General features: G+C 45.3%; 1 protein-coding gene across 3 annotated transcripts in view; it reads left to right on the forward strand.

Moving 5' to 3' along the window:
* The window catches only part of LOC127543085 (ligand of Numb protein X 2-like), a 103,956-nt gene extending 90,489 nt beyond the window's left edge, over nt 1-13,467 (forward strand). Inside the window, exons 6-11 of one of the 3 annotated variants that reach the window (XR_007949125.1) lie at nt 5,069-5,311; nt 5,660-5,834; nt 6,795-7,020; nt 8,698-8,856; nt 10,959-11,166; nt 11,426-11,520. Coding sequence is in view for 2 of the 3 variants with exons in the window: in XM_051969102.1 (XP_051825062.1) it covers nt 5,069-5,311; nt 5,660-5,834; nt 6,795-7,020; nt 8,698-8,856; nt 11,426-11,567 (945 nt within the window). In the remaining variant the exon portion in view is untranslated. Of the gene's footprint in view, nt 1-5,068; nt 5,312-5,659; nt 5,835-6,794; nt 7,021-8,697; nt 8,857-10,958 lie in introns of all 3 variants that reach the window. The other 2 variants (XM_051969103.1, XM_051969102.1) reach the window with 2 other exon arrangements.
* Nucleotides 13,468-14,758: the final 1,291 nt, after the last annotated feature.

Genomic DNA, 14,758 nt, shown 5'->3' on the forward strand with positions numbered 1-14,758 from the left:
CCTACAAAAATTTAGGTTGCAGAGATTAACAGAACAGGAAATAAATTACTTAAACAGTCTCATTTTAGAAAAAGAAATAAAACAAGCTATTAATCAACTCCCTTAGAAAAAAATCTCTAGGACCAGATGGATTTACATGTGAATTCTACCAAACATTTAAAGAACAATTAACTCCAATATTATATAAACTATTTGAAAAAATAGGGAATGAAGGAGTCCTACCAAATTCCTTTTTAATGACCCAGACATGGTACTGATATCTAAAGCAGGTAGGACGAAAACAGAAAAAGAAAATTATAGACCAATCTCCCCAATGAATATTGATGCAAAAATCTTAAATAAAATATCAGCAAAGAGATTACAGAAAATCATCCCCAGGATAATACACCATGACCAAGTAGGATTTATACCAGGAATGCAAGGCTGGTTCAATATTAGAAAAAGTATTAGCCTAATTGACAATATCAATAACCAAATTAACAAAAACCATATGATCATCTCAATAGATGCAGAAAAAGCATTTGAAAAAATCCAAAACCCATTCTTATTAAAAACACTAGAGAGTATAGGAATGAATGGACTTTTCCTTAAAATAGTCAGTAACATCTATTTAAAACCATCAGTAAGAATCATATGTAATGGCAATAAACTGGAACCATTCCCAATAAGATCAGAAGTGAAACAAGGTTGCCCACTATCACCATTGCTTTTCAATATTTTATTAGAAATGCTAGCTTTGGCAATAAGAGTTGAAAAAGAGATTAAAGGAATTAGAGTAGGTCATGAAGAAACCAAATTATCACTCTTTGCAGATAATATGATGGTATACTTAGAGAACCCCAAAGATTCTACTAAAAAGGTATTAGAAATAATCCACAACTTTAGCAGAGTTGCAGGATACAAAATAAATCCACAGAAATCATCAGCATTTTTATACATCACTAACAAAATCCAACAGCAAGAGATACAAAGAGATATTCCACTTAAAATAACTGTTGATAGTATAAAATATCTGGGAATCTATCTGCCAAGGGAAAGTCAGGAACTATATCAGCAAAACTACAAAGCACTGTCCACACAAATAAAGTCAGATCTAAACAATTGGAAAAATATTAAGTGCTCTTGGATAGGTCGAGTGAATATAATAAAGATGACAATACTACCTAAACTAATCTATTTATTTAGTGCTATACCAATCAGACTCCCAAGAAAATATTTTAATGATCTAGAAAAAATAACAACAAAATTCATCTGGAAGAACAAAAGGTCAAGAATTTCAAGGGAACTAATGAAAAAAAAATCAAATGAAGGTGGCCTAGCTGTGCAAGACCTAAAACTATATTATAAAGCAGCAGTCACCATTTGGTACTGGCTAAGAAATAGACTAGTTGATCAATGGAATAGATTAGGTTCACAGGACAAAATAGTCAATAACTATAGCAATCTAAAGTGTGACAAGCCCAAAGACCCCAACTTTTGGGATAAGAATTAATTTTGACAAAAACTTCTGGGAAAGTTGGAAACTAGCATAGCAAAAACTAGGCATTGATCCACACTTAACACCAAGATAAGGTTGAAATGGGTTCATGATCTAGACATAAAGAATGAGATTATAAATAAATTAGAAAAACATAGGATAGTTTACCTTTCAGTTCTATGGAGGAGGAAGGAATTTGTGACCAAAGAAGAACTAGAGATCATTATTGACCACAAAATGGAAAATTTTGATTATATAAAGTTAAAAAGATGTTGTACAAACAAAACTAATGCAAATAAGATTAGAAGGGATGCAATAAACTGGGAAAACATTTTTACAGTCAAAGGTTCTGATATAGGTCTCCTTTTCAAAATATGTAGAGAATTGACTCTAATTTATAAGAAATCAAGCCATTCCCCAATTGATAAATGGTCAAAGGATATGAACAGATAATTTTCAGATGAAGAAATCAAAACTATTTCTACTCATGTGAAAAGGTGCTCAAAATGATTATTGATCAGAGAAGTGCAAATTAAGACAAGTCTGAGATACCACTACACACCTCTCAGATTGGCTAGAATGACAGGGAAAGATAATGATGAATGTTGCAGGGGATGTGGGAAAACTGGGACACTAATACATTGTTGGTGGAACTGTGAATGAATCCAACTATTCTGGAGAGTAGTTTGGAACTATGCTCAAAAAGTTATTAAACTGTGCATACCCTTTGGATCAGCAGTGATTCTATTGTGCTTATATTCCAAAGAGAACTTAAAGAAGGGAAAGGAACCCACATATGCAAAAATGTTTATGGCAGCCCTTTTTATAGTGACAGGAAACTGGAAACTGAGTGGATGCCCATCAGTTGGAAAATGGCTGAATAAATTGTGATATATGAATGTCATGGAATATTATTGTTCTGTAAAAACTGATAAGCAAGATGATTTCAGAGAGGGCTGGAGAAACTGACATGAATTGATGCTAAGTGAAACGAGCAGAACCAGGAGATCATTATACACGGCAATAACAAGACTATGCGACTATCAATTCTGATGGACATGGCCCTCTTCAACAATGAGATGATTCAAACCACTTCCAATGATGTTGTGATGATGAGAGCCATCTATATCTAGAGAGAGGACTGTGGGAACTGAGGGGTGGATCACAACATAGCATTTTTTGTTGTTGCTTGCATTTTGTTTTCTTTCTCATTTTTTCTCTTTTTGATCTGATTTTCCTTGTGCAACATGATAATTGTTGAAATATGTATAGAAGAATTGCATGTGTTTGGCCTATATTGGATTGCTTGCTATCTGGGCAAGGGGGTGAGGAGAAGAGAGGGAGAAAAAATTTGGAACATGGAGTTTTGCAGTGGTTAATGTTGAAGTCTATCTATGCATATTTGTGTTTTGAAAATAAAAAGCTTTAAAATAAAAAATATAAAAAAATGAAATGGGTCCACCCAGGCTTTGAGACCCAGGCATAGAAAGTAGTTTAGAGCTGAGAGATCCTCCTGCTGTGTGCTCCCACCCAGAGTTCTCCCAGGCTGCAGCCCTATGTCCCCACCAGGAAATCATTGTTTAGCCAAAGAGAGGCCTTGGTTTTCACAGACTTCTTAGACTAGTGAAGAGATAAAACACAATGTTCTGTGATGTCCATGGTGAAATACCATCACCAATGAGGACAAGATAATGCTGAAGGAAGTGACATCAAAGCTGAACTTCAACAAGATTAATGAGACAGCCCAAATCAAAAACAACCTTTCTTCATGGCTCTGTGTCAGCCCCGCAGAAGGCCTTCAGTGAAGGCCAACGGTGGAGGCCGACGATTGCATCATTTGCAGCTCTGCCCTGTGCTGGGAGGGAGGACTAAGATTCTGGATAGCTGCAGAGCCCTCTATCTATCCAGAAAGGTTCTGACAGTCTGGAGCACTGGGCTAAGTGCTGGAAGATAAAATTTGGCTGGGATCAAGATCTGGATTCCAGAAGTCAATGTCACAAATGCAAGATTGTGAGATACCCCTACATGGCCGTTTGTCTGAAGACGATCTGGGCCTTTAGTGGGCATGTGAACAAACAGTGTTACGTGGTAGACAAAAGAGTTCATTAAATATCAAGCTGCATTAGTAATGGCCCCAGAGGAAGGAGGTGACAAGTATTACTGAGTTCTTAACATCGCAGGGGTCCTCAAACTTTTTAAGTAGGGGGCCAGTTCACTGTCCCTCAGACTGTTGGAGGGCCAGACTATAATAAAAACAAAAACTTTGTTTTGTGGGCCTTTAAATAAAGAAACTTCATAGCCCTGGGTGAGGGGGATCATCGTCCTCAGCTGCCGCATCTGGCCCGCGGCCGTAGTTTGAGGACCCCTGATCTAGAATATTATGTTCAGTTAATAAAGGCTCGCATGCGGGCCGGAGTCTCAAGGATGAAGTCCATGTCTTGTGAAGACTGGTTAAAAGAACTATAGATGGGGGAGGTGGGAGGAAAGGAAAGGAGGAAAAAGAAAACCTACAAGTAAGTAAAGGTGGACAGCTCTGAACTCAAGATATTTCAGACTTTCTTGAAATGGAAATCTGTTACATATTTTGAATCCTCCCTTAGGTTCTGCTGGACACCTAATAATTTTTTCTTTTATGTTTATTATTTTGCATTTAAGTTTTAAATAAATACATTTTTTAAAATTAAAAAATTGTGGAGAATTGGGGGAGAAAAGATTCAGCTGATGTATAGATCAGACTAAACAGAAAACAGTTTCCTTCTCTCAATTTTGGTGACTCTTCAAGCAGTGAAAAGTGAATGGTGGCCAGTGAGGGGGAGAAGGAAACCACTTTTTCAAGAGGTTTAGTTGTGAAGGTGGAAGTTTGTTTAATATGACTGCCCGTTTGTAACCTATATCAGTGAGTGCTTGCTGTCTTACACAGGGAGAAAAATTTGGAACTCAAAATCTTATTGAAAAAAACCCAAATGTTGAAAATTATCTTTACAAGTAAATTGAAAAAAAAAAAATAAGTGTTTACCCAAAAAAAGGGGAAGAAATTTAGTTACGAAAGGGAAGAGAGAACTGGCCTAGGAGATGGATTAAAGCTTTTGGGGAGGGCCTGAAGACTTTTTTTAGACTTAGGGAGACCTGAGATTATTTGAAGGAAGATGGGAAGGTGCTAGCAGCAAGGAAGAGATTAAATGTGCAAGGGAGAGGGGAAAGTTGCTGGAGCAGAACCTTAGAGGAAGGAGGAGAGGAAAGGCATAATATGGGTGAAGGAACAGATATATTTCTTCCTCCATCAGAGGGAAAGAGCAGGCAGAAGCAGGGGCATGCTGGGAAGGTATCAGGAATGTAGGATCATGGGAAGCTACTCTTAATTGTCTCAGGGAAGTAGGAACAGGCTCCTCGCGTATGTGATGTTCTATGTCATAAATGTGAAGTGACGTGTATGAAATTAGCATGTTTAAAAACCTGATTGAATGAGTGCCTGGGCAGCTAGAGCTGGACCAAGTGGCCAGGCCCTGGGGCCAGTGCCCCTACCCATCAGGGCCAAGCGCAGCAGTCCTGCCTGACTCCTGGCCTTCCCTCTTCCCTGTATTCTCACCCCAGACCAGCGAGAGCCGAGTTCACTTCGTGGTCCTGAGACCCCGAGGCAGCCTGATCATGGAGACGGAGACAGATTCGGGCAGCTCGAGGCCCAGCAGAGGTGGAGGCAGGAGCGGCGAGAGCAGTGGCACCAGTGACACCAGCAACCACCTCAGTCTCAGCCATGGGAACGACCTTTCCCCGATGCCAGTTCCCCGATGGAAGCCCGAGCTGGGGCACTACCCAAGGCCCGTGGCTTTCTACCAGGTAAGTCCCATCCTGTGCTTCCATTACCCCCTGAAATACCCCAGGAGAGACCATCAAACACTCTAGAGGGCTTAATCCTGGCTCTACCAGCTCATTCCCCATTCTGGGCCTCGGTTTCTTCCTCTGTAACATGGTAGAGTTAGGCATCAGTTCTCTTCTAGCTCTGTGTCCTATGATGTCATAATCTTCCAATAGTATCAGTCAGCTGGGAGGGGGGACTGGCCCTACTCAGAAGGCCCCCTGGGGCCTAGGTTGGAGGCCTGTGCCTGTAAACCCAGGCCTTCAAATATTATAAGCCTGAGTCAGGCAAGAGGAGGTGGTCCCCCAAGTTTCCTCTGTTCTTTTGAGGACCCCCCTGCTGGCTTCCTGAGCCAGGAGAAGACCCTCACCATAAGGAAAGACGTGAAAGAGTCCCTGGGCATCACGATTGGGGGCGGCCGGGAAGGCAAACACAGTGTACCCATCTATGTGACCAGCGTGCAGCCTGTGGGCTGTCTTTGCCGGGATAGCCGCATTCAGAGAGGTAATAGGGAGAAAGCGAGGGTGCGGGGCAGGGGAGGGGGGTTTGGGGAGGGCACGCAATTCCCAGTGCCATTTCTGTGGCCCTCAGACCATTTCCCCTCTGGTAACTCATCCCGTCTGAAGCCTCTGCTAGAAAGGCAGAGGCCAGTTTTTCGATCAAGAGGCCAGGATGTGAATCCCAGGTCCAGAATTCCCCAGCTGTGTGACTCTGGATGAATGAATTCCCCTCTCCGATCTCAGCTTCCCACATCCGGCAAGTGTGAAGACAGCCAGAGAACCTAAAGTTGGTTCTACCCATTTCTGCTAGCTCAGCGTTCGGGAACAAACAGGAGAGGAGCTTTCCTATTACCCATGCCCCATCCCTCTCCCTCGGTCTAGAACCATCTCTTCTTCAGCCAAAATATCCCCACTTCCTTCAAGTATATGGGGGGGGTATTGGGAGAAGCTAAGACCCCTATGTATATATGGGTGCACAGATTTCAAGTGTTGTCGCAAGCTGGGATGAGTTAGGAAGCAAGAAGAGGCCAGAAGCCTAAGGATTCTGTGGCCATCAGGACACTTAACCAACACCTCAGTAGACTTCTCCCTGCTACATCTTGGGGGCCTGGGGGCACGGACACAGTGCCCCTGCGATCTGGAAAATCCACATCAAATTTTTGGACCTCCCTTTCATCTGAATTATTAGGGTATTAAAAGATAAAATGTGGTAAAATTGGACATTTATAGTATTCTATACAAGTATTTTCTGCAGATCTGGGTTGCCTACGACTTTCGTGTATTGTCTGTGGTTGCTGCAAAACTCTCCCCAAGTTCCCATTTAATTTATGCGAAACCCCAGTGAGAAATCACGGTGCCGAAGGGACCGTACGGGGGCGAACTCACCTTTCCAAAGGGGCTGGTACCCAGGCACCTTTGCGGTCTAAGTCCCCCCCCCACTTCCGCCCACTTCTCCTCTTTGCAGGGAACGTTCTCCTAAGCATCAATGGCATAGACTTGACTTCACTATCCTACCAAGAGGCAGTGGCAGTGCTCAAGTCTCAGGCAGCCTCAGCCATCATCGTCCTGAAAGCCCTGGACATCCTGATGCCGCCTGTGAGCCCGGAGCCTTGGGCGGTCGGCCAAGAACCACCCATGGAAGCCGGTCCCAGCTGGTCTCCCCTCTGGCTGTCATGGCTGGGGCTCCCCAGGTGAGAATGGGGCAGGACATCTGCCATTCTGATTTTGCTTTCCCCCGGTCCCCAAGACAGGCCGGTCTCTGGGCTGGGAGTGCCACACATCTCTGAACGTAGCAGTCATTCATCCAAGTGAGCAGGGATGAATGGACACATTTCCCACCAAGTAGAAGGTGGCCATAGTTTCACTGCTGCCATCCCAAGACAGTCATCCTCAGGCCTCCTCGAGTGATATAGCAATGGAAACCATATATGTTCTCTATTTTTCTCCTCCATCCTGAATCCAGACAGTAGGGCCTAGGATTTCAGAGCTTTAATTAAAACTCTCCTATTTTACAGACAGGAAGATTGAGACTCAGAACAGAGAAAGGGCTTAAAATCATTATTAAATTATATTAATTTTTTTTATTTAACAAAAATCTATTTTATTTTACATTCACCTCTTCCTTTCCAAAAAAAAAAGGGGGGGGGGGAAGAGAAGTTCTGTTCCCTAAGTATATCACTTCTCAGTTGGGAGATAGGCGGCCGGTTTCATCATGAATCGTCTGAAATCCTGGTCAGTCCTTGTGTTTATGAGCGTTCCTCAGTCTTTCATAGGTGTGTGACAATGATTCAACCATATTCTGGGGAGCAATCGGGAACCGTGCCCAAAGGGTTGTCAAACCGTGCGTACCCTTCAATTCAGCAGTGTCTCTACTGGGCCTGTGTCCTCCAGAGATCATATAGGAGGGAAAGGGACAAGTTATCACATATGCAAAAATGGCTGAATAAATTAACAGTATATGAGTATTACAGAAAATTATTATTATATAACAAATGATGACAGAAAAGCTTGGGAAGACTTACATGAACTAATGCTGAGTGAAGTGAAGCAGAACCAGGAGGTCATTATACGCAGTAACAGCAAGATCATGCGATGGTCAACTATGGTAGACTCAGGTCTTCTTAGCAATATGGTGATCCAAGATGATTCCAGTAAAGTTGGGATCAAAAACACCACCTAGAGAGAGTGAACTATGGAGACCAAATGCAGATAGAAGCATTATATTTTCATCTTTTTGTTGGCTTGCTTTTCCTTTCTCATGTTTTTCCCCTTTGGGCCTGATTTTTCTTGCACAACAATACAAATATGGAAATATTCTAAATATGTTTAAAAGGATTGCATGTATTTAATCTAGATCAGATCGCTTGCCGTCTTGGGGAGAAGGGAGGGAGCAAGAAAAGTTTGGAAAGTTTGGAAAAGCCTTACAAAAATGAATATGTTTACATGTATTTGGAAAAATAAAATACTATTGAGGAAAAAAGAAACAAAGACAGGAACAGATAAAGAAAGGAGAGGAAAAGAGGGGGGAGGAAGGAGGTGAGAGGGGGGCGGGAGGCAGGGAGAGAGGGAAGAATAATAATAATAATAATAGAAATTTGAATCCAAGTCTTTCTGATTCCACATGGCCATGCCACTTTATTAGCCTACAGGGGGCTATATTTTACTTAACTGTCAAATGATGAGATTGGACAAGATAAGTTCTTGATGACCCTTCCAGGTCTAAAGCCTCCATGAAGTTCTTTGCAGGGCTGTGTTGAATGCTCATCACCTAAATAGAGCCTAACCCTGTGCTTCTGGCTAGGGTTGGGACCTTTTGGCGAATAAGCAAGAACAATGCCATCTCAGTATCTTAATCTCTCCCTCTTCAGTGCCCTCCATTTGTGTCAAGATGTTGTCCTACATAAGAACACTGACGAGAGCTGGGGCTTCAGCATCGTTGGGGGCTTTGAGGCCTCCAAAGGCAATCAGCCCTTCTTTATCAAGACCATCGTGCCTGGCACCCCAGTCTTCCGGGATCGAAGACTAAAGTAATTATGCGGGACCCTCCCCTGACCTCTTTACAACTTCTCTGTCTCCCCTCCTCTCTGCTCATGATGCTGTAAGCTGGAAGTCAGGGACTTGCTGCCTGTTGTCTAACCTATCCCGAGGTTCTCTTCATCGGTTGCCCCATCTCAAGTCTGACACTGCTACTTCACTGTTCCAGAATTTCCAGAAAATCCCTCTTACCCCTAGGATACAATGCAAAACTCTTCCATTTGGCATTTTAAATCCTTCATAGCAGGGTTCCGATCTTTTTTTTCTTTTCCATTTTTATTCTGAATTTAAACAACAAAACACCAAAAAAGAGCATTTCCAAAAATGTAGCAGAACACAAAAAGAGGAATTTCATACAACTTGTTTTTTTGTTTGTTTGTTTGTTTTAGAAAAGTAGAGAATGAATTCCACATTACTTTTTTAATTGCTTTGCTTGTCTGTTTCCTCCCCTGAACTTCCCCCTGTTCCCTTCTGTATATTTGGAAAATGTTTTATGCCCCCTTTCTGGTGAGCACCATTATTGCTAATGCCCCCCATACACACACAATTCAAAAACAAAGAGGGGAAAAACAACTAATAATAGGATAGAAAAATAAGGAAAGTACTTAGTGACCATGCCCCCAGAGGGATGCCCCCTGCTGTGCTCTTAAATCTACCAAATTTCTGCCAGGAGGCAGGGAGGAAGCTTTATCATAAGGCTTCTGGAGACATGGTTGACCAGGTGCTGAAACAAGTTGTGTGAAATTCCTCTTTTTGTGTTCTCCCTGTTCTGCCTCAGTTTTTCCCACCCAGAATTCTCTGAAATTGCTTCTTTTATTACCTCACATGTTGAAGTCATAGTTCATTCCATTCCCATTCTCCAACCATTCACCTAAGGATGAGCAGCTCCTAGTTTAGTTCTCTTCTTTTCTTTTTTTCCCCTTTCCATCCCCGTTTTGATTTTTGGTTTTCTTTGTGACCATTCCCTCCCCAGTGTTAGCCTCTATTTTGGCCACTTCTATTTCCCCGTTTGTTTCCCTGAACTAAGGATGCTGTATTTCTTCACCAAACTGTGTGTGTTCCACTTTCCTTTGTCTACTTCAGATCAGAGTAAGGATCATCTGACTCATACTTTTAACCCCCTTCTTCCCTGTTCATATACTCTTCTTCTCAATCAACCTAATTGTGAGAGATTAGTTCCATTCCCTTCCTCTTCCTTTCTATATTGTATTCCTGTTACCACCTTTCTCTTTCCTCTGGTCAGAATCTCAGAACAGGATTAAGCTATATCCTTAGGATATCTAATTTTTCTTATTTTAGAAAAGTTCTGAAAGGATTTTTGTTTTTTCCTCATCAGAAAGAGAGGAGGTTGAAGCTCTAGAGCTTCGGGCCTATAGTCCCACAAGGGGGCTAGGAACTGCCTTAAGTTTAAACTCCAGTCATGGGATGTGATCCTGGGCTTATCAATTTAAGGCTGGAAGAGGGTCTTGTCATCGCTAGTTCAACCCTCTCATTTAACACAAGAGGAAACTGAGGTCCAGAGAGAGGCCGTGACTTACTTAGGGACCCACAGCTAAGAAGTGCCGAGCCAAGCTTCAATCTCAGCTTCGCTAATGTTAATCCATCATTAACATCGATGGATTGCCCAAGAAGGCAAACTGAGACCCAGCTGTCATCTTCAACCAATGGTCTGGAGATGCAGGGAATCAGTATTATTCCAGGATTGAATTGAATACGTGAAGGAGAAAGTAATCGGCAAGAGAAAATGCAATGTTATAGGATTGTAAGGTGTCAGAATGAGAAACAAGACTCATAGAAGTGATTTGTTTACAGTTGGGGAAACTGAGACCCCTTGTGGAGGGGGAGATTAGAAGGTATAAATTGGATCCATTCTCTTTCTAGTTGGGATCTTTGAGGACTCTGGTATTGGAAGGCCTCTATGCAAATTGTAAATATGTAAATTGCTTTACCCAATAATCGTTGCCTTGGCAACACTTGAGTTTATCCCTCAGGACTTTCTCACCAGAGTTCATTCTCCCAAGAGCTTTGGGCAGTAAGCACTGAGTCCCTCAGTGTTTGTATGTGTTTGTGTGTGTGTGTTTGTTTCCCCCCTTAGATGTGGTGATGAGATTGTAGCTGTCAATGGCACACCAGCTGCTGGCCTCAGCAATGGCCAGCTTGTCCCCATGCTGAAAGAGCTACGGAACCGAGTTGCCTTGACTGTGGTGTCTTGGCCGGGCAGCCCGGTTTAGACCCTCCATCCAAGACCCTTCGAGCTACTGCACCCAGGACCAGCCGACACCAGAGGCCCCCCCTTCCTTCCGGTAGCCTCCTCACTTGATCCGTGGATCCCACTGTTTTTAATGTCACAAGAACTCTAAAAAGGACAATGTCAGTGCCCCTGCCCCTGCCCCTGCCCCTGCCCTACCCATCAGGGCCCTGAGTTCTAGGGCTCCCCAGAGGCAGGGAACCAAGCAAAGCTCTCCCCATCACTTTCTGAGAAGACTAAGCCTCCTCCAGTTACCTTTTACCAGTTTTTTCCCATTCTTAGAGACCTTTTGATAATTATTTGCTCTCTCCCAGCTCCCCTTCCCAAGCACCTCTAATCCCAGCGCCTGCCAGATCCTCTGAGGGACACGCGGACCTCCAGCTGACAAGAGTTTGGGAGAAGGACTCAGACCCTCCTCTCAAGACGGGACCAGCTTGTCTTCTGAATGTGACTTGATTTGGGGCTTGAAAGAAAACTCTTTGTGTCAGAATTGACGAGATCGCCCAGAAGAGAGTCACGGTGCAGGCAGAAATCTCTTCCTCCCTCCCTCCCTCCTTCCCTCCCTGTGTCCCTCCCTCCGACCCTCCCTCTTTCCCTTCCTCTGTCCCTCCCTCCTTCCCTTCCTCTGTCCCTCCCTCCTTCCCTTCTTCCTTCCCTCCTTCCTTCCTTCCCTCCTTCCCTCCCACTTTCCTTCCCTCCTTCCCTCCCACCCTGTCTCCCTCCTTCCCCCCGACCCTGTCTCCTACCATTTCTTCCCTTGGTCCCTCCCTCCCTCCCGCTTTCCCACCCACCTTCCTTCCCATTGCTTCTGCTCTTCCTATTTTCCCCCCTTTGTATTGTTCCTCCATTCCCTTCCCCTTCCCTCAACCCTATCCATCCTCCTTTCCCACTCCACTGACTCCTTCGTTCCCTTCCCCCATCCCCCCTGCCCTCATTCCCACACTACCTCATTCACTTGTTTCTTCCCAGAGGTCTTCTATCCCTCCCTCTCTGGTTCCCCCCGTCACTCCCTCTTTCCAGCCTTGCTTCCCTCCCACTCTCATACCAGCCTTGCCTCTTTCTCTCCCTCCTCTCCTCATCTCCCCCCTCCCTCTGGCTTACTTCACCTCCTTCCCTCCCACCCTCATTGCCATTCCCCCATACCCCTACGCTTGGATCGTCTTATTCCCTCAAATCATTGTGGCCAACCCGTGCTGTCCTACCCTCTTCCCCGTGTCTTTTGAGGAGCCTGAGTAACAGTTTCTCTCCCCTCCCAGACCTACAGGGCCGCCCCTCTCATAGGTCTTTACCACCGACAGGGCCCCAGGTCACACATTGTTCCCTATCTGGCAATTTCTCCCCCCTCTCCAGGCAGCTCCCGGGGCTTGACCCCGGCAGCAGCTGCAGTTTTGAATCTTGAAAAGCCCATCTAGGGCGTATCTCCTCACTAGGGCGGATTGGTAAAAAGTTCCCTTCAGCCTTTGTTAGCTCCTGGGGCCGGCCAGCCCAGGACTATAACTCTAAACTCTGGCCAAAGCACAGAGCAGTCGTGCCAGCAGAGGACCGGGCAGTTAGCTTCGCTCGGTCTCCCATAGGCCTCAGAGCCTTTCGAGCTAACATCTTCTAGCAGTCGGACTGAGTTGTTGCTGGTTATCCTGACGAGGTATCGAGTTCTCTTCCTGCCGCTCAAAGTTGACCCTTCCAACGTGCCGAGATCCAACCAACTCAGAGTGGCAACTGGGTAAAGACTGTGGAAATCTCCCTGGGGTGGGCAGGGACCAGGCATCCAACCCAGGAGCGCAAGATATTAGTGAATAGTGACTGTCTACAACTACTCCCACACCTTTCTAAGGTGGACATTTGGAAGAAACTACCAGGCCAAATCCAGGTCGGGGGTGGGCAGCGTCCTTGGTCCAGTGAGGGCCGAGAGGGCATCTGAAAGAGCAGTGGGGACCGAGGGCCCAGTTTACTACATTAGAAAGTATCCACTGCAACTCCCACCAAATACACCGGCCCTTCGGAGGGACTTGACCCACCGCGGCCTGGGCCAAGACACCAAGGAAGAGAGGGAGAGCGCGAGAGCTGCCCTCCTGCCACCACCGGAGCCCTCAGCATCGCGACACGGTAAAATTAACCTCATCGAGCCTAAGAAGCCGCAGACCTGGCGAGGAGATCCAGCCTGCCTGGGTCTTCTCTTTGCCCAGGAGAAAATGGCCCCCAAAAGCAGATCCCCCTTCTTCTGGAGCCACCGGACCTGCCAGCCAGCCCCGAGGCCCCATCCACCGGCCTAGTTTGCTCAGTTTCTGCCTTGGCACAGAACCCCATCGAAACACCCCGGCTGCCTCTTGGCTGCTTTAATAAACCATGACCAAAATGAGTGTCCTGGTGGTTCTTCCCTGACATCTGCTGGCAGGACCAAGGTAGAACAGGTGACTGGGAACTCCCCTGTCCCAGGATTTTAACTGGGAATTGGGCCCAATATCACAGGCCTTAGCACCCTTAGGGAACTTAGGTGTCACGCCAAAACAATAGATCTCAAGTCAAACTCAGCTTTGCAGAGGGGGAACTGGGGGGCAGGGCGGAAAGGACTTGCCTAAGCTTATCCGTGGGAGCCTGGGGGTGGATGGGTGTGAAGGGACCCAGGAGCCACCATTTTGCAGGGAGGTTAACCCAGGGTCACCATGGAGGGTGGGATTGAAGCCATTGTCCTTGCCTTGCACAACACCGCCACGCCGGGGGGCTGTATGGGCAGGCAGCCATTTTAGGCGAGACCTCAGATGGTGGACAGTGGAGTCCTGGGTGCTTAGGGTTCCACTTCCAGTATGTTCTAAACGGCCTAGCAACTGGCGAAACGGGGAGTTCTAGAACCATGACCAGGGCAGAGGCAGTTTAATCTCCATTGTAGCGCCATCTTGGGAATCAACTAGGACCAGGTGGGGAACTTAGCTTCATTAACTTAAAGTGAAAGGGGAACCCCGACACCCAGGACCCCAGAAGCACCAATGGGCAGGGAGCGGTGGGCCCGGAATTGGGAAAACCCAACTTCCAATCTAGCCTCAGACACTAGGTGAAGGACCCTGGGCGTGGCACTTCACCCCATCTGCCCCGATTTCCCCAATTGTAAACTTGGATGATAATGGCAGTTACCTTACAGGGCCATTGTGAGGGCCAAATGAGAGAATAATACAACTGCAGACACTTGTTACCTAGGTGACCATAGCAAGTCACTTAGCCAGTATCTGCCTCACCCTCCTAAACTGTAAAATGGGGATTGTGAGAACAAATGACATAACAGTTGTCCAATGCTGGGCATGCAGTAGGTGCTGTATAGACACTAGCTATTAGAATTCTGGGGTCTAGGGATACATTAGGTGATGTATAGATGCTAGCTTTTAGAATTCTGGGGTCTGGGCATACAGTAGGTGCTGTATAGGTGTTAACTATTAGAATTCTGGGGTCTGGGCATATGGTAGGTGCTGTATATATGATATATATTGCTATTTTTTGCTCTGGACATACAGTAGGCACTGTATAGATGCAACCTATTAGAATTCTGAGGTCTGGGCATACAGTAGGTGCCATATAGATGCAACCTATTGGAATTCTGGGGTCTGGGCATATGGTAGGCGCAGGATACATGATAGCTGTTAGAAGTCTGGGGTCTGGGC

The sequence above is a fragment of the Antechinus flavipes genome, chromosome X (genome assembly GCF_016432865.1).
Source record: "Antechinus flavipes isolate AdamAnt ecotype Samford, QLD, Australia chromosome X, AdamAnt_v2, whole genome shotgun sequence".
NCBI classification, from domain to species: Eukaryota; Metazoa; Chordata; class Mammalia; order Dasyuromorphia; family Dasyuridae; genus Antechinus; species Antechinus flavipes.